We start from the raw sequence: 20,744 nt of genomic DNA, 5'->3' as shown, positions 1-20,744 counted from the left end.
GCAGAGAAATGGCAAGAAAGGACAAAGCCAATAACGTTATCATGGCATATTTTGTTGGTTCACAGGAAACCAAAACTCAGATTTCTCTCTGTCGACATATTTGTACAGAGAACTAAAAAATGACAAAGATTTTAGTCTTTCGTAAGGACACAATAGAGAAACTGGCAAAAAATAAAGTTAATAAATACTTTCCCGGCTCTAATATTGAGACTGCCAAATCTTAACTCTGAGTCCCTGGCCCATGTAAGACATTTTTCAGTTTTTCTCTTGTGAATTAATAATGCTGCTTATCATCAGTTTTGTAGTAAATGAACGGTTCACACACCATTTCTTAGTGCCACAATACCTTTCTAAGAGCAACTTGGTCTAATTTTACCATCTGTGTCCAGGGCTCAAGAAGGAGGAGAAGGATATATTCTTCTGCTGTGTCAAAAAGGTCTTCAAATGGTGGCTGTATTCTCATATAAATTTCTTTTTTCTTTTCCTGTTGGAGTCCAATGTCAAGAGTGGCCGAAGGAGCAATGTATGTGGCAAAAAGATACTAAGGGAGAAGGGGGAGAAATGAGAGGTTGTTGGGAGAAACCATAATGGTTAGCAGGTTCCTCAGCAAAGGCATTTTAAAAAGGTAAGAGAAGAGACACAAGCTCAAGTGATTTTTTTTTCTTGAAAAGATGCATAAAACTACTTACGTCAAAGCAATCTGTTTATTCAAAAGGCTTCTCTTTCCTTTTCCTATTTCTTCAATGGTAATTAATCAATTTGCCATGGATCTTACACAAGAGTATATCATTTGGATATTTAATATTTTTTATCAGATTCCTACTTTGTATTATTATGATTGATTCCAGGTTATATGCTTCCTTTTTCCCTTATGTTCACAATATTTCTAACACATTAGGGCTACTTTCCAAAATGTTTTGGAATGCCCTTTTGGACACACGAGGCAAGAAACAAGGACTGAAAAACTGGCTATTGGTCTTCTAGTATAAGGACCCAACAAACTACCTGCCCTACCTAACTGAGTTGCAGACTTCTTAAGACTGTTGCTAATTACCCCTTTCTGCTGTAAAAATATCTCCATTTGGTGCAGAATGCTGTGGAAGAGATACGAGAAGGAAGTAAGAGTGAATGGAAAGATACACATGAAATTTCTAGCTTCCTAGAAAAAGCATAAATGTCTATTCCATTCTACTCATTTGTCTTTTCTCTAAATAACAGCTATTTACATCTCAGAAGTAATTTATTAACACTTTATTTTTTTAAATGTTACATACTGAATATGTCATGCCCTGCATATCAGATTTAAATGCAGTTGTACTAACAATGTCAAATTAATTGCACTTAATTTAATTTTTTACTTAGTTTTTGGACCTGATAACGTCCAGACTCCACCCAGGCAGTAGATCAGATAGACAGACAGATTGATATATAGACAGAGATACAGAGAGAGTCATACCAAATACCAAATATAAATAGTCTTATGTAAAATAATCTTTTAAAAGTTTTAAAGGGTCCACATTAATAACAAGCATTTACTGAGTATCTACTAACATCTTAGACACTTGTATAGGTGCTATGTATGCAAAGATTAATGATTAAGACCCAATACCTGCTCTGAAGGAGCCCACTGGTGGTGACATGGAGATGAAAATCAGCAGATGAAATACAGTGTAAGTACTACCACAGAAGTATGCATTGCAAATAAGAACATCAATGACTGCCTGTCCACTCTTTTCAAACTCACATCCCATTAATCACCTTTTAAACATCATACTCAAATACTAATTCTTCTGTTATTTTCCTAAACCTTGCTGTTTTGCCATTCCACACCATTGCATGTATTGTTCCTTCAATCTTGGATATTCACCTTACCATGCGCACCTTGTCCACTTGATAAACCCTGACTTATTCTTTAAACACCAACATGGATTTTTCTTCCTCCAGGAAGCCTTCACTCACACCCTCCTCCCAAGATCATTTTCTACTGCTATACCTACCACACTATAATGCAGTTATGTATTATGTATCGTCTCTTCTAGAACGAGGTCCTTGAGGGCAAATACCATAGCTTGTTCTTTTGTCATTCTCCAATTCCTAAAACTGTTCTTGGCAGAGAGTGGATGCCGTAAATGTTATTGAATTGCACTAAATCCATAGAAAAGACTCATTTATGTCTTGGAATGGGAAAGGAAAAGGTTTAGAAACCTTTCCAAGAAAAGATAAGCTTGTCTTATCCTTAATCCTTCAGCTGAATCTTTAAAGATGAGTTGGAGTCAATCAGGCAAGAAAAGGGAATTGATGAGAAAGATGATTTAAGAAGAAGGAAAATCTGGGCCAAGGCATTAAGGCTTAGGGAGGTTTTATAACCTATGGAGAGATTCTAGACTCCAAGGAGATAACACTGGCTAATGCAAAGAGGTAGAATAAGAGGGGATACTATAAAGTGAGGCAGGAGCCAGGGCATGGATATGACCTTTTGTCCCTTGGTAGGGAATTTGAATTTTACCTAAAGATATATAACGAGGGCTCTCTGAGGGGTGACATTATTGGATATGAATCTTAGAAATAAATCACTATGGCATCAGGAAAGAGAAACAGTTTGAACAGTTTGAACAAGATTTGAGGTAGTTTGGAAATTATTTCAATAGCCAGATAAGAAATTATATGGCACCTTCATCTCTTGCCTGCTTTTTGCAATAGCCTCTTAACTGGTCTTCAAAGGTTCCTCTTTGCTTTCTTATTGTTTTCTTATGACAGCAAATAGAGAGGTCCCTTTGCCTATCACTCTTCTCAACTCTTCAGTGACTTCTCATCTCACACAGACTAACAGTCAAAGTCTTTATAACTACCTATAACTGGAGTTTTTGAAACTTTCTCAAGTATTATAGTTCAGGACCTGCCAGTGGGGAAGCCCATGTAAATATCCTACGGTCCCAAAATACCCTAAGAGCAGGACTAGACCAGGTATAGACTCTAGCCTTGAGTCTTTAAAGTGCTAAGCAAAAATAACTGCTAATCTGTAATTTTGTACCCAGCAAAAATACCTGATAAAATGAAAACAAAGATGTCACACACCAATAAACAGAAGCAGACAATCCATCACCAGCAGAACTGTACTATGCACATAAAATAAACAAAGGTAAGAGCAGGATGGAATAGAGAACAATAGAATTGCATAAATATGTAAGTAAATATCAATAAATGTTGACTGTAAAACATAATAACAATTAATAAAGTCAGAGGAAATAATAAAAGAGCCTAAGAAAGAAAGGTCGGAATTGAGTGGGCAGGTTGAGGTACAATTGAAATGATCTACCATAAAGCCTACTACAAGATAGTAATGTAATATTCAGGGTGGAGTCTCAAAGAACTAGAATAAATGTGGTACCTGACTGGCTCAGGGTCGTGAGTTCAAGCCCCTCTCTGGGTGTAGAGCTTACTAAAAAGAGTGAAGCTAAGGGAGAAGGACATGTAGAGAGCAGTTAAAAGGGAGTACTATAAAGATCAGTACATAACAAGGCACTCACTCAATAAATATTTGCTAAATGGATGAATGGAAGACTAGTATCCTCAAGTGAAATGATGACCCGAAAGGGGAATTTTCAGAGTTCAAAAATTTAAAGCACAAGTAGTTCTAAATTCTGATGAATTCCAACATAAGGCTAGCCCATAGTTAACTTAGGAGAAATGGAGATAGACACTGGAATTGGGTAAGTTATTGGGTAGCATATATGTTATTAGGGCTATCTGTGTGGATATTGAGAAAGCTTCATATGATAAAAATGTACAGAGAAATTTCATGAGTCATGCACTGAAACTTTCTAAAAACATAAAGAGAACTTAAAAGATCTTTAGACAGCATTAATGAGGTTTAGGAGAGGGGAAGTTACTAGATGGAGCAGACTTTAAACTTTTTGAAGTATTAAAAGATGAGACTTGTGGGGCGCCTGGGTGGCTCAGTCAGTTGAGCGTCCAACTTTGGCTCAGGTCATGATCTCGCAGCTCGTGAGTCTGAGCCCCGCGTCGGGCTCTGTGCTGGCAGCTCAGAGCCCAGAGCCTGCTTCAGATTCTGTGTCTCCCTCTCTCTCTCTGCCCCTCCCCTGCTCATGCTCTGTCTCTCTCTGTCTCAAAAATAAATAAACGTTAAAATAAAAAAATTTTTAAAAAAAAGATAAGACTTGAACAGCAACAGGGAACTTCTTTTTATTACTAAGTGCTGTGAAATGTGAGAGAAGGGGCATATTGAAGAGACATTTGAATGTTCTATTTAATTAGGCAATCCATGTGTTGGAAACTTCCTTCCCTAAAACAAAGGTACGTAGTCCATTGGGCAGAATAGTCCAGTTTGAACCATACTCTTTTTTTTTTTTTTTTTTGAGAGGCAGAGACAGACAGAGCTCTAGTTGGGGAGGAGCAGAGAGAGAGGGAGACACAGAAGCTGAAGCAGGCTCCAGGTTCTGAGCTGTCAGCACAGAGCCTGACACGGGGCTCGAACCCACGGACCATGAGATCATGACCTGAGCTGAAGTCAGACGCTTAACCGACTGAGCCACTAAGGCGCCCCTTGAACCATACTCTTACCAAATGATCATATGATATTTAAAATGAAATTTGCTTTACATACACATAATTTTTTTCTAACCTTGGGAGTTAAATATTTTTTTAAACTTTTTATTTGAATTCCAGTTACTTAATATACAGTGTAATATTAGTTTCAGGTGTATAATATAGTGCTTCAACACTTCCATTCAATACCCAGTGCTCATCACAACAAGTACACTCCTTAATCCTCATTACCTAGTTCACCCATCCCCTCACCCACCTCCTCTTTGGTAACCACCAGTTTGTTCTCCATAGTTATGAGTCTATTTCTTAGTGTGCCTCTCTTTTTTTTCCCTATGCTTGTTTGTTTTGTTTCTTAAATTCCTCATATGAGTGAAATCATAAGGTATTTATTTTTGACTGACTGACTTAGCATAATACTCTCTAGCTCCATCCACTTCGTTGCAAATGGCAAGATTTCATTCTTTTTAATGGCCAAGTAATATTCCATTGTGAATATGTACCATATCTTCTTCATCCATTCATCAGTTGGTGGACACTTAGGCTGCAGAAAAATGACTTGTAAATCTAAATAATCTAACAAGTTAGGTTTGTATCAGATTCAAATCTATTCTTAAACATTTTGTAAGTTACAGGTTTTAAAAGTGCACTAATTAAAATAATGTCATACTAAGGCAAATTCAAAAACTAAAGACTAAAATGGTCAAATTAACAACATGAAAAGTGTCTCTAGAATTTGCATCAATAATTGCAAATCTACCTCAAAGGAGAGGAAATTTCACTCCCCAAATGGCTTAAGTTTAAAAACAGTGGTTAGGAGGTGTCTGGGTGGCTCATTCGGTTAAGTGTCCAATTTAGGCTCAGGTCATGATCTCATGGTTCATGGATTTGAGCCCCACATCAGGCTCTGTGCTGACAGCTCAGAGCCTGGAGCCTGTTTCAGATTCTGTGTCTCCCTCTCTCTCTCTCTCTCCTTGCCCCTCCCCCACTCATCCTCTGCCTCTCTCTCTCTCTCTCTCAAAAAGAAATAAGAAACATTTAAAAAAAATTTTTTAAACCCAGTGGTCAGGTTTTATTTGGGCAGCAATGGCATCTAATGGCAAAAATAAAGCAACTGCTTAGTCACTAGGTCAGCTACGTTGAAAGTATAGTTTAAACAAACATTTGACATGCCACATACCAAACTCTTTGTGTAGAAGTTAGTATGGTTTCTTTGATTTAAAAACATGACAATGGTGAAGTGGGTAAAGCACAAAAGAAGTTGGTGATGACTAGAATAACACTAAGAGAAAGGACAGTCACCTTCTGGTGCACACCTGAATCTATTCTTTTCCCTTTCTCTCCCAGTCTTGCTTTCACTCTGCTTGTCTTTTTTTTTTTCTGTTTGTCTTTTAAGATTTGCTGCTACCCACAGTCCCAAGAGAGACTCTAAATGCTATTTATGTTGTCTACCATTATACCTTGGTGGACATTGCATGACGCCATGGTAAAGCCAGATTGTTGTATGTGACTATATCCAATTGGCTTGGGCTTTTACCTTCTGAAATTTTGCTTTATGATTTTCTTCAGAATGAGTGTCACTTCACTTCACCACTCACTATATTAATAACACCACTTCTTCTCTGATCATTGCTTTTCATCCTTTTAGACCTCTTCCCAAACATAGCTTTACCTTCAGCCCAATATACAGCTTCTTTCTATCCCTCAAATGAATTGTGCACCACCTGGTTTCTCTTACTTTCTTCCACAATCGGGTCTGAAGACTGCCCATCATTTCAAGTACACTCTTAAACATCCTTAATTCCTCCTACCTTGATCTTCTGCCTTATCAAGGCCCAATTCTAAGTCAGTTGAATCATTCATTCATTTTCCCAACTTTATCCTCAAGCTCCCAATAAAAACTACAACTGGCTCCATTATAAATGGACTTAAAAAGAAAAAAAAAAAAAGAACCTCAGCTGTGATCACAAAGCTTGGTGAGTTCTTGCTTATTTCTAATCAAATCTTACCTCCCCACTTTTAAGCTTTGCCTTCCTCTGTAAAGCTCCCAACTCTATCCTTATACTTCTTCACTTTCAGAAGATTTATCTTACACTTAACTGGGAAAAAACTCTGGTATGAATGCCCTCAACTTTCTTCTCAAGAGCTTTCTTGTAAATATTTTTCCTTCTCTGATGTTTCAAAGGAAGACTCCTCTCCAAGACTAAACCATTCATGTGTGGTCTTGACTCATTCTCCCCAGAACCTTGCAACATCGATTATGTCCTTAGCACTGTCCTTAGTTTACTTTTCCATTGATTCTATCTTCTTCCTTATGCTACAAAGGTGTTCAAGGGAGGTGTCTCTCCCATTGTAAAATAAGTTTCTTGACTGTTTTGTCCACAACCGACCGCCTTTCTCTCTTTCTCATCTCTACAAATCCTCATACTCCCTTTCCACTCTTCAATCTACTGAAGTCTGGTTTTCATGCCAGTGAAAGTGATCTCTAAGATCACTGACAACCATAGGAACACCAATTCAATAGCTTCTCTCCTTAATCTTCATCATATTTGATTCCTTTTGCAACTTTAACATTGTTGATTACCCTCTCCTTGACTCTCTGCCCTCAACACTGTCTCCTGATTCTCTGCTGATTTCCACTCTCAGACTCCTTTGATGATTCCTTTTATTCTGCTCCCTTAAAGGAAAGCATTCATTAAAATTCTTTGTTCAACTCTATTTTTTTAAACTTTCTTTTAATGTTTTATTTTTTTAAGTTTATTTATTTATTTTGAGAGAGAGAGAGCACACATGGGCGCATGAATGGGGGTGGGGCAGAGAGAGAGAGAGAGAATTCCAACCAGGCTCTGCATTGTCAGTGTGGAACCTGACATAGGCTCAAACTCATAAACTGTGAAATCATGACCTGAGCCGAAATCAAGAGTCAGATGCTTAACCGACTGAGCCACCTGGGCACCCCTATGTTCAACTATATTTTCTTCTCAGTCCACATTCTTTCAGTTTCTCACACATGCCAGGCACCCTCTCACAGGACTTTCACATGGTGCCCTCTATGCCTTCTATGCACTCCAGCCTTACTTCTTTCCACCTTTTGATGGGCTTTTATTCATCCTAAAGGACTCAGTCTTCCTTGACTCGTCTGGCTTCAGTATAATTCTTACGTGCTCCTATGGGGCCCTCTATACTTGTAAGTGTCTCCCACTGGACCACAAGGTCTATGAAAACAGATTGGGTCTACTTTACTACTGTACTACTAGCATCTAGCATAATGCTAAATTTAGGATGAATGAGTGGATGAATGAAAGACTCTGTCCATTCCCAAAGACTTAACAGTTAACTATATATGCAGAAAATATATACATACATACATATATATATACATACATATATATATACATACATATATATACATAGATACATAGATACATATATACGTATGTATACATATACATATATATGTATATATGTATCTATGTATATATATGTATCTATGTATCTATGTATATCTATGTATATCTATGTATATAGATATACATAGATATACATAGATACACATAGATACATATACATATATATGTATATATGTATCTATGTATATATATGTATGTATACATCTTTAGGTCTGATATCTTTCCTGAGCTAAAATCTTTGCTTCTAGTTGCTAACTTGCTATTGTTACGTGGATAGCCTGTAGACCCTCAAACCCAGTGACTCAATAATATAACAAATTATTGTTTCAGAGCCTCCCAAGCCTCTCCCTTCCTTCTGTACTTCCAGTTTTCATGAATAACACACCAGTCACAGCACAATCTTTGACTCTCGCACTTTCCTCGCCTTCTTCTTCAAATGCAAGTCCTATGAATTTAACTCTCTACATTGAGACAAGGAGAAACTGTTAAGAACAAGTATAAAAATATGAGGGGGTGGGTGTTGTAAGGAAACCAATTTGACAATAAACTTCATACAATGAAAAAAAAATATGAGGGGGAAATAAGAGGCCGCAGTTCCATTCCAAAAAGAAACAAAATAAAATTCAGACTTCTGGCCAAGTGCAGTGACTCTTTCCAGGCTATTGTCTACTACCTTCCTTCCTGACCTCACACTTTTACTTTCCTCTATGAGGCCACAGGGGTCCATACATATTTTTGTTGTTGTTATTGTTGTTCAACTATTTTTGTCCAGTTTTACTGAGAAATAATTGGCATATAGCACTATACAAGTTTAAAGTATAAAACATACTATGACTTACACATATTGTGGAATAATTACCACAGTAAGTTTAACCATCCATCATCTCATATAGATACAAAAACAAAAAAAAAGAAAAAATTATTTTCCTCGTGAAGAGCACTCAGTGTCTACTCTCCTGACAACTTTTGTGTATACCACACAGCAATGATAACTGTAGTCATCACATTGCACATTACATCCCAAGTACTTATTTATCTTATAACTGGAAGTTTGTACCTTTTCACCATCTTCACTAATCTTCCCCTCCCCCCAACCTCTGCCTCTGGTAACTACAAATCTGATCTCTTTTTGATGAGTTTGGTTTTTTGCATATTATTTAACTGCATATTCCATAGTCTCAAGGCACTATAATTAGGATAGACATATGACCCCACTCTGGTTTAAGCCTATCATCCTGGCATAATTAACAGTTTCCCTTTCACTCCAAAAAGAATCCTGGTTTAAGTAATAAGTTATGTGTTCTCCCTATATTTAACAGACACCAGTTAGATTAAACTATAAGATTTCTCTCAAACAAGAATCCTAGAAATTTTCACATATATTTAGAGCTAAAAATAAAGAAAAGAAAGGCAGAAAATATTCCTTGCTATGAAACACACATTTTTCTGACTGCAATCATATGAATTGAATAGCTGTTATCAAAACCAAAATCCCAAATATTTTATTTAGAACTTGGATTAAAGCTTCACAGACTTCTCTGTTAAGACTAAATGCATTAGGGGCACCTGGCTGGCTCAGTAGGAAGAGCATGTGACTCTTGATCTTGGGGTCATGAGTTCGAGCCCCATATTTGGTGTAGAGATTACTAAAAAAAAATTTTTTTTAAAGGATAAATACATTAAATGAAAATCTTAACAGAAATTTAAAAATATTTCCTCTCTCTATTGCACTTACATTTAGATATTTGTTTGCCTTCTCACCTTTTGGGAGGGGAGAGGCCTTCTTCACTGTCAGTTTATGGGAACATTGTTCATTATGATTTAAGTAATTTCTCTTTGTTCAAGTATTAACCCCCACTATGGTAACCAGCATAATCCTTAAGAGCACATACTTCCACCACCTCCCTGAGTCTTTACTAGTCTTATTACAAAATTACAGAACTGGAAACATTAAAGGAGCTTGAAAGGTCATCCTCTCCAAAGTGTCCCAAGACCACATTATGCAAATTTATTGTCTCCTTTTGAGGCTCATTCTCTGGTCTCTCTGCTCCCAGAGTGGTAGGAACAAAAGTGGTTAAGGGGATAAGAAGGAAAAAATGGATTTGATTGTCAATTCTTTATTAGGCCACTCTGTAAATTTATAGTACAATCAACTGAATTACGGCATTAAAATCTGACAATGTCTTTCTAGTATGTGTTTCTAATAATCTAGGGACAATGTATAAGTGGATTGACAACTGACTATATATAACAAAGGATGTAATCACATATATGAAACAAAGTTAAAAGGCTAAAAAAATTTAAAACACACCTTTAAAACCTCTACAAAGCTGATGAAGATCATTTTTAAGTTGATATGAATGGACTTTAAAATGAAATATAAGGATTATGCTATATGATAGCTAAATAATATAGTCTAATTATGGTTTACACATTGCTTAAGTATCTTGGGCCATTTGCTTTTTTATTGGCCACCCGGTTCTTCCTTTCTAACCACTGAGTAAATAACCAAGTTGCTAATGTTGGAGAAGAAAATGCTCCCTTCATATCCCAGTCAGCTACTCTGATTCACATTAAAGCAAAGATTCCCTCACGCGCAGCTGTGGCCGACATGATTCCAATTTAAACATTAACCTATGATGCTTTAACAACCCCACAGGAAAGTTTTTGAAAAGGGACACAAGCACTGCCTGTCTGTGATCGGACCGCCTGGCACTTCACACAGCACGGCTCTAAAGCCCATCTCTCCTGGAGACACTCAAAGGTTATGTAATCAGGAAATGCACAATGGGCGGCTTGCCCAGCCGCTCTACACCTGTGCCGGTGACTCACTTTCTTGGCCTCTGTATCAGATGGCGGCGGCGGGGTGGGGGTGGGGGTGGGGGTGGGGGGAAAGCAATGCTTCCCCTTAAAAAGATCTCCTACAGTCTTGAAATTCTGGGAGTTAATGTTCTTATTTAACTAAACTCCCATGACCATAGGATAGTTAACAAGACCATAAAGAAAAAAAAAATGTAGTCTGGATACCATGGAGATGGGAGGAAGAACAGAATTGGAAAGTGGAATGGAGAAACAAGTTGGGAGAAAAGAAGACAGAGAGAGATGGAAAGAAACAACATTTTTTAAAAATATGAAATCTATGTCAAATTGGTTTCCATACAACACCCAATTCTCATCCCAACGGGTGCCCTCCTCAATACCCATCTCCCACCCACCCCTCCTTCCCACCCCCCACTTGCACTGTTGGTGGGAATGCAAACTGATGCAGCCACTCTGGAAAACAGTGTGGGGGTTCCTCAAAAAATTATAAATACATCTACCTTATGACCCAGCAATAGCACTGCCAGGAATTTACCCAAGGGATACAGGAGTGCTGATGCATAGGGGCCCTTGTACCCCAATGTTTATAGCAGCACTCTCAACAATAGCCAAATTACGGACAGAGCCTAAATGTCCATCAAATGATGAATGGATAAAGAAATTGTGGTTTATATACGCAATGGAGTACTACGTGGCAATGAGAAAGAATGAAATATGGCCCTTTGTAGCAACGTGGATGGAACTGGAGAGTGTGATGCTAAGTGAAATAAGCCATACAGAGAAAGACAGATACCCTATGTTTTCACTCTTATGTGGATCCTGAGAAACTTAACAGAAACCCATGGGGGAGGGGAAGGAAAAAAAAGAGAGAGACAGGTTAGAGTGGGAGAGAGCCAAAGCATAAGAGACTGTCAAAAACTGAGAACAAACTGAGGGTTGATGGGGGGGTGGGAGGGAGGGGAGGGCAGGTGATGGGTATTGAAGAGGGCATCTTTTGGGATGAGCACTGGGTGTTGTATGGAAACCAATTTGACAATAAATTTCATATATTAAAAAAATAAAAATAAAAAAATAAAAATAAAACAAAAATAAAAATAAAAAAAGAAATTGTGGTTTATATACACAATGAAATATTACATGGCAATGAGAAAGAATGAAATATGGCCTTTTGTAGCAATGTGGAAGAAACAACATTTTGACAATCATTTTGTTTTGCTTTCTAAAGGATGGCGAAATGACAATATTTCACTGAAATTACTTTTCGTACACGTCAGTTTGTTGCCATTACAAGAAAAAAACATAAAAATGTTTCCGTGCTTGCTTCTTCAAGGAAACCTCTGATGCTTCATTAATTAGAGCCAATATCCTATACATGCGAAGTATATAGCTCTACCCACGAGATGGCTCAAAATTAAAATATGCCATTTCCCATTGTGATTTAAAATTTTTTTCAACCTTAAGGTAATTTTTCACATAAGATTTCAACATTGCCACTTAATAGTTTTCAAAATCATTTAAAAACTATTATGATAATAAACATATTCTCGGATGGAAGTGGATTCCAACCGCCTTTCAAATATATCGTAATGCATTTCATTTCAGGCTTAGTTGTCCCACATTTTATTCATTCTCATAGACCCTGGAATGTATTGATGTTTTCTTACTGCATCAAAAAGCCTACAAAAAAACATACCTAAGACAGGAGAATTGTGGGTTTATTGAATTTATCCTTCTTTTTTAACAGTGTCAAAAAGCAAAAAAGAAAAGAATTTCCACAACTCTCGGTGCTATTGGCTTTCTTATTGTAGCAAAGACAAAATGATGACAGCTACAGAGTTAGATTCCAATTATCAAGCTGTAGAAGCACCCAGCAAAGTATTCTCACTGTTGCAAAGGTGAGCCTAGTTTTTGGGAAAGCATCTTTTTCATAATAGGGGCCACTTGATGAGCTTCAGCTTGACACTCATCTGAGTTCCAATGAAAACAAGAAAAATTTCTGTGCAGCCTTAAAAGGCAAAGTCAAGAATAATACCAAATGTTGTAGCACATGTGTTGATTTGTTATGTTACATTTCAGCTGTTAGTTATGTTAATGGAACAGTTTCACGTACTTGGTTTTGATGTATTTATTTTAATGATCATGTGTATATATCTTTCTGTGATTGCCTGGTAACACTGAGTGCATGATGTGCTGCTGTCACCACCAGGCCAGGACTGGAAGTAAGAAAGAAAAATGTAAAACTTCAACTTCAGAACTGTACGACTTAAAGTGAGTCACACAGTACACCAGGGACAAGATGTGTCAGAACCTATATGCTGTGAGATCTTAATACTAAATTCCAGGATATCTAGCAGAGCATATCAACCGGTTAACTAAAATCGGGGACATTTAAAAAGTGGAATTTCAGGATGCCTGGTGGCTCAGTGAGTTGAGTGTCTGGCCTGTGGTTTCAGCTCAGGTCCTGATCTCACGGTTCAGGAGTTGGAGCCTATGTCAGGCTCCGCACTAACAGAGCATTCTGTTATTAACCGGGAATTCTCTCTCTAGCCCTCTCTCTGCTCCTCCCCCATTCACACTCTCTCTTTCTCAAAATAAATACTTTTTAAAAGGTGGATTTTCAATATAACTTATTAAAGTACGCTAGATGTTAGGAGAAAATATTTATGCTTCAGCATTTGGTGTCATTAGCAAAGTCCATTTTTCTTAGACTCCTTACCCCCCACTGCAATGGTGAAAGAAGGAATTCTAATCGTGTAACTAGTAAGGCCGTAGGAAGATATGTATCTTTCACATTCTTCTAGTAATTGCCCAAGATGCCCACCAAGAGCACAGGAAATATAAAGCTGTCTGCTGCTATTTCCTTCTACTTATGGGGAGGCAGCTTTAGGGTTCTGCCAGATGGGCTGATAAGGTGGCATCAACAAAGACCTAGCTGGCTCCCAAGGAAGAAGACATATCCCATAAAACCCATGACGCTATTTCAAACACTCTACAGACAAAAGAAGAAAAAAGGTTTTGGCTACTGAAATATACACTTTTTTCCATAAGCTCCTTCTTCCAATTCATAATAAGCAAACTGTGCGGGACCTGGAGATTCTGGAGCAAAGGTGATGTGCCTTCTTTGGTAGGTGTAAGCAAGGGGTTCATAAGCAGTCTCTAAAGGATGGGAGAAAAATAAAGGTGGAGAGCAGTTGTCTATAACTGTAACATTAGAGAAACTTGAAAGGATCAGAGTGAAAGTTCTCTTGTCCTCTCTTTTCCTCTGTCTTAAGCAATGGTCTACAGTAACCACCTCATACCAGCTCACGAATTCATGAATTTTGGGGGATTATGTAAGTAGCTTGATAAATGTAGTTATTGTCAAAAACTAAATTACATAAACCTACAATTCAATTATATTGGAAACAAAGATAATGAATACTCAAAATTCATCACTTCCTAATGACTTTACTGTTTTACTATCACCCGTTCTCTTGAGGTAGTTTACCTCTGTTGTATCTGAATGGTGGAAATACTACCGCATGTTCTAACACATGTCTCTTCCTAACCCTGTGTTCAGTGATGTCATGTTGGCAGCTTGAAATCATTCACAGGGAGAGTATTTACACCCAGAGATACACAAATGGTACAGATCAGGGCGGCTCTTCCCCCTGGAGAGCTGGTTGTTAAATATTTATCATCACATCACTGATTAAAAGGCATATACTCCCCTTTCCTCTCATGATTGCTAAAAGAGAGAAATAAAGTCAGAAAAAAAGGCAAATGACACCAACTAGTTCAAATATTCACTGGAGGCAAAGTCACATACCAGAATATACCAGTTCACACCAGTATATGCCAGTTTATAACAGTTTACTTAAGTACTGTTTCGTTGACATCCAGTTTTTAAAACATGGATATAGTAAAGTTCTTTTTAATAGTTAAACTGGAGTAAAGTTGAACTGCAAGAAGAGCGAAAACAAGCTTTTCTTTGAAACTTTACATTCTGCAGAGTCCTCATTTAGAAAAGGGCAAAGCTGAGCTTCAAACGTTCAGTTTAACTTCAGTCTGATTAGTAAATCAGAGGACGTAAGCGTTTAGTGGGGAAAAGCTTGTTAACTAGTCCTCCCGAGAGAATATAAGGAACAGCTACGAGGAAAAAACATGAAGCATCATGGGAAATAAAACTGGTACTAATGGATCTTGATACAGTGTCGAGGTTCCCAAAAAACCAAAATCATTTCGCAGATAACCTCAAACACAACAGAACAGATGTCTGCTAAGCCATGACAACAACAACAAAACATATTGCTGTGCTTGAGGCAAATAGCAAGTAATGTGGGATCTTCTCGACTGGGCTCAAAAATTCTATTCTTGGAATTTATATGAAACAACAAGATGAAACTGTGTTTCAAAAACCTAGAGGCAAAGAGTCCCTAGAGGGATTTAAAAAAGGAATATAAATGTCCTGATACAGGACACTTTCAGAAATCACAAAATATTTACTTCAGCAAAAAGTGAGGTCTGTTTTCATAACCATTCACAGCTCTACCGGGCATAGAACATCATTATCTGAGTTCATATGAGGCAGAAAAAGAAAATAATGAGCAAGTTCAAGCAATCCAGTTTTTTTTTCTACAAAAAGAGGAAAAAATGATGATTTTTAATGACCTCTCATATCCCACTAGGAGCTCAAAAACATTACTGAGAAGCTATGCCGAGAAGGAATAAATTGCAGATGGTGCTTTCCACAAATGGGTTTTCATGTGAAGGACCTTGGGGTTTTTCAATTAGGAATCTTAAAGATTCCTAGAGATTGCAACATCCTGATACTGAGAGGCAAACTACTGCAGAGATCAACACAAATGGAGTTGCACAAAAAAAGATAATGTGATGACAATCAAATGGAGAATTTCTGGCAATTACTCAGACTCTACTAAGAACTCAGTGCAAAAGAGAACCTTAAAAAAAAAATGCCAGTAGGATAAAAGAATGAAACAAACTTGAATCATTTTGGACAGAATGAAAAATCAGGAGGGAAAACAGAACATGTTAAGCAAAGCCAAAAACAAACCACAAATTCAAGGGACAAAATATACTAGGCTTTAGACTAACATGGGCCATTGCTTAAGGTATTTTAAGCAAAACTGATTAATATAGAAGGGAATAAAATAAACAATTACACACAAAAAGAGTTATTACTACAAAATTTAAGGCAACCTAAGGAACAAATAAGTATATTATTTTGGTAAGTTTTGGATTAATTAACCAGAAAAACCTGTTAACCGACAAAAACAAAACATGTATTTAAACTAATGGAATTATTTAACCTCCAATAAAAATAATTTCTTGAAAGTCAGTGAACAAAGAATAATTCAATGAGAAAAGTATGACTATTTAACATTTTTGACTTTAAAAAACACACAAAAAAACCTGTCTCACAAGGAAGCTAATCCATGCTAACAAAGGTAGAGAAACTGATAAATGAAACCAGATCATTGAGGGATTACTTTACAATGAGAAAATCAACCGTCAAACAGGTTGGATGTTTATGTTAGCCAGCACATCACCTTAGAAAGCAAGCTTAAGTATAGAGGTTGCTTACAGTCAGAATAAGGGAAGTTAACTATGATCCCCATGAATGTTCTCTCTATTGGATCTATTAGGCTAATAAGGTGCTCAGGAAGTAGACAGCTAAGGATAGTGCTTCAAGTGTGAGGTCAAGGTCAGTCTCTGCAAAACTTCCCTTTGTGAATGCACTGCTGACTAATGCCTCTTCTTGGTGGGAACATCCCTTCTATAAATGTACTGGTACCTTCATTTTAAGTCTTGCAGGCCTGTGAAACCATTGTCTAGACAACTGCTGTGTTTTATTTACACACTGTTTTACACATTGATTTCACAGTTTCAGTTTCAGGAAGCAACCTTATTTTTAAGATTCCTCGGGTAAAGTGGAAAAAGAAAAGGACAGGGAGACTTCACTGTTGTTCCAGTGAAATTTCTCAGGAGCTGTTTTCTAAAAGCAAACTTGAACTATACACACAGCATGTCTAGAAAGATAGAATGCTGTTCACGGTTGAAGCTGGGTAATGGTATATGCAGGCTCATTAAACTACTTTATTTTTTTTAATGTTTTTAAATAAAAACGCCTGGCTGGCAGTCATATATAATCAGTGATTTTCTACAATAAGGTTTATAATATGTTGCTAAGGATAGAAATTTGCCAATGAGCTCATTCGGTCATTCAGTAAATATTAGAGCATCTTTTATATGCCAGCTCCAGTTCTGAACACACAAGGTGAACAAAGCAGACAGTCTTCTTCATGGAACTTAACAGTCCGGTGGGGGAAAGGTTAAAGATGAAATTTGGTATCTGATGTCTATAAAGATAGTTTAAGATATCAAAATGAAAAGATTAAATAAGGTGATAAACAGATACTCCTTTTTCTAGAGACGATAATAAGAAAGCAACAACTTTAGAAGTTAAGAGTCTAGAGTCCGCATATTTGGGTCTGATTCCAAGCTCACTAACTGCTAAATGGATGGCCTCAGGAAAGTATTCACTTTGTCTAAATCTCGGTTTCCTAATCTGTAAAATGGAGATAATACCCATATCTGGTTCTTGGGATTGTGAAGAATTAAAGACAATTATCCACATAAAATGACTACCACAGAACCTAAGAGATGGTAAACATTAAATAAATGTCAGGTATAATGATAATTATGGCTTAGAGGAATTTATATGTTGACTTTTCTTGAAACAAGAGGATTAAAAGAGGATCTTTGGAGATCCTCTTTTGGTTAATAATCACATAGTATTAAAACCTTAAGACTGAATGTGGATAGCTGGTATAAACATCAGGAATAGGGGAAATGAATGAATAACTGTTAGCCAGAAAGCTGGCTGCTATATGTGTTCTTCCTGAATCCACTTCACTAGCAAGAGCAATAAAATGCAATGCAAGATGAGAACTCTGCTGATTTCATGCTCAGTGATTCATTGTGCTCAGGATTCCAAGCCTGACTGCTACTTGGGACACCATCTCTCTGGTAACAAAAACAAATAATGCAACAAAGCCTGAATAATAATTGCCTAGCACTCAAGACACAGCCTAATTATAAAGACACTGAAACTTACCATAAAGCTATGAAGAGGCACATGATTTTCCATATTAAATCACCACCCCAACCTCACCCCTTACCCATGCCCATTCATCTTTTAGGAAACACAGCTTGATTCTTAATGCTGCTGCTGTGTAAAGAAATAATGAGCTCTGTTAGTGCACCTGAAAATACACCATCAGCCTAGACAGGGAGCACTTAGCTCATAGCACTTTAATGAAAATGTCAGGACCACCCTGAAGTATTTAAATCCTGTAAATGCCAAGTAAGGAGAAGAGCTAAACAATTAAGGTAATGGATGGCAGCAAGCAAGGAAAAAAACTAAGTTGATTATCAGGAAAAATTTCAACACTGTCCCTCTTGTGCCGTAAGAAGTTTTTTCAAAGGAATTTATGGTAACACCCAAAGTTTTGGTTACCTAAAATTAGTTCAAACTACATTGGGAAACATTGTCAGGCAATGCAAATTTTATGGGTAAAGAGCTACATGGTCTCTTATTTCTCAATCCTTCTAAGGTTCTCTGGAAAAGTAGGCAAAAGAAGAGCACATTCTCAAACCTTGATAGCACCTGTGTGTGTTTTGTTGCCCCACCCCCACCCCCGCCCCGACCAGAGGGTTCCCACCATGGATCAGAGCCTAGTTGTTTGATAGATGTTTGTGGAAATGTCAGGAAAAGTTTTTAGGCTGGGGAACACATGCTTGTATTGGTGATCCAACAGCTATCCAGTTTATGTTGATTTCTTCTTTCTACAGTAATAGACAGGAATAGGAAGAAGAAAAGGAGCCAAATACATGGACGCACCTGTAGAACCCTCAGGTAGGATTATGCTGCACAACCTGGTGTGAACTTCATTTGGCTCTACACTGTGTCTTAAGCTAACCTAATACGAAACTAAAGTGATTTGGGGCCAGAGAGAATGAGGATAGCAGTAAATAATTGCTGAATGAATATATTAATGAATTCTGCATTACCATCAGATCATAACTTAGGCTTCCCCAAAATATCAGTGCATAATATGGGTCTGATGACATTTATTGACTCAGCTTTTGTGTGTTCTTTCTCTCTTGTGAAATTTTGCAAACACAAGAATAAACCAGTGACAGCACTACAGACTCCGGGTAGATAGTAGTAGTCACTTAAGACTGACTTATTTGCCATGGGACCCACCCATCAAGTGATTTCTTTGAGGAAGGTACATACATAGAAGCAACAGGGTCTCTCACTAGAGGCTGGAATATTTCCAAGCTCTCAAATTACTGAATGGAGATGTCAGGAGAGGAACTTCCAAATGTCAAGATTTCATCTAGCTATGGTAAAAGATACTGAAAAGATTTGAGATTTAGTCTAATGTTGTTATGAATAAAACATGACATTATAGTTTTTTGTTTGAAACGTTGTCACCCCAAAGAGAAACATTTATTTTGCACTGCTTCATAGGGTAAGAATAAGAACAAAGGATGAAAGTCTTTGGCTCAAAAATGAGAAAAGAAGGAAATAGTTCTCTCCCTCCTACAGATATTAGAAAAGAAGCTGATGATTATTTTAAAAAATAATAACTGAAAACACTAATTCAAAAAGATATATGCACCTCTATGTTTACTGCAGCATTATTTACAGTAGCCAAGATACGGAAGCAACCTAAATGTCCATTGATATATGAATGGGAAAGTATGTGGTGTGTATGTGTGTGTGTGTGTATATATGTGTGTATACACATATATATAACGGAATATTACTCAGCCATTAAAAGAAAAGAGCTTCCTATTTGCAACAACATAGATGGACCTACAAGGTATAATGCTAAGTGAAATAAATCAGACAGAGAAAGACAACTCCCATACAATTTCACTCATATATGGAATCTAAAAAAACAAATGACCAAATAATAAACGAATAGAATCTTAAATATATAGAACCAATAGAATCTGGTTGTTGCCAGAGGGGAGATGAGTGAGGGGACAGGTGAAATGGATTAAAAAAAGATTAAGAGCTATAAACCTCCAGTTATAAAATAAATAAGTCACAGAGATGGAAAGTATCACATAGCGAATATATTGTATTAACAATACAATAATATTGTATTAACAATATACAATAATATTGTAATAACTTTGTATGGTGACTACAATTATCATGGTAAACACTGAGTAATATGTAGAACTGTCAAACCGTTGTGTTGTACACCTGAAACTAATGTAACACTGTATGTAAATTATAATTCAATAATTAAAAGAAGGAGGGGGTGCCTGGCTGGTTCACTGGGCAGAACATGTGACTTTTGATTTCAGGGCTGTATATTTGAGCCCCATGTTGGGTGTAGAGGTTACTTAAAAATAAAATCTTTAGTAGCACCTGGGTAGCTTAGTCGTTTAAGCATCTGACTTCATCTCAAGTCATGATCTTGCGGTTCATGAGTTCAAATCCTGCATCGTGCTCTGTGATTACAGCTCAAAGCCTGGAGCCCACTTCAGATTCTGTCTCACTCTCTCTCCGCCCCTCCTCCACTCATGCTCTTTCTCTCTCTCTCAAATAAATAAACATCTAAAAAATTAAAAATAAAATCTTTAAAAAAATTTTAAAGTTATTTACCTGTTTTGAGAGAGAAAGAGAGAGACAGACAGACAGACAAGTGGGGGAGGTGCAGAAAGAAAGAGGGAGAGAGAGGGGGAGAGAGAGAGAGAGAGAGAGAGAGAGAGAGAGAGAGAGAGAGAGAATCCCAAGCAGGCTCTGCACTGCCAGCACCAAGGACAGTGCAGGGCTTGAACCCATGAACCGTGAGATCATGACCTGAGCCGAAATCAAGAGTCAGATGCCCAAATGACTGGGCCACTCAGGCAGCCCCACAAAAA

The 20,744-nt window shown here is 37.3% G+C and overlaps 1 protein-coding gene across 12 annotated transcripts in view; it reads right to left on the bottom strand.

Annotated features, from left to right (window-relative positions):
* The window catches only part of RGS22 (regulator of G protein signaling 22), a 142,086-nt gene that overhangs the window by 36,567 nt on the left and 84,775 nt on the right, over positions 1-20,744 (bottom strand). For 10 of the 12 annotated variants that reach the window (XM_053208421.1, XM_027064133.2, XM_027064132.2 and 7 more), the window contains one exon: positions 347-541. The exons of the other annotated variants lie outside the window; for them this stretch is intronic. In XM_053208421.1, the coding sequence (XP_053064396.1) occupies positions 347-541 (195 nt within the window). The remainder of the gene's footprint in view (positions 1-346; positions 542-20,744) is intronic. 12 annotated transcript variants of the gene reach the window in all.

This window comes from Acinonyx jubatus, chromosome F2 (assembly GCF_027475565.1).
Source record: "Acinonyx jubatus isolate Ajub_Pintada_27869175 chromosome F2, VMU_Ajub_asm_v1.0, whole genome shotgun sequence".
NCBI lineage: Eukaryota > Metazoa > Chordata > Mammalia > Carnivora > Felidae > Acinonyx > Acinonyx jubatus.
The sequence above is the reverse complement of the archived record's forward strand: the minus strand, read 5'-3'. Positions and strand labels throughout refer to the sequence as shown.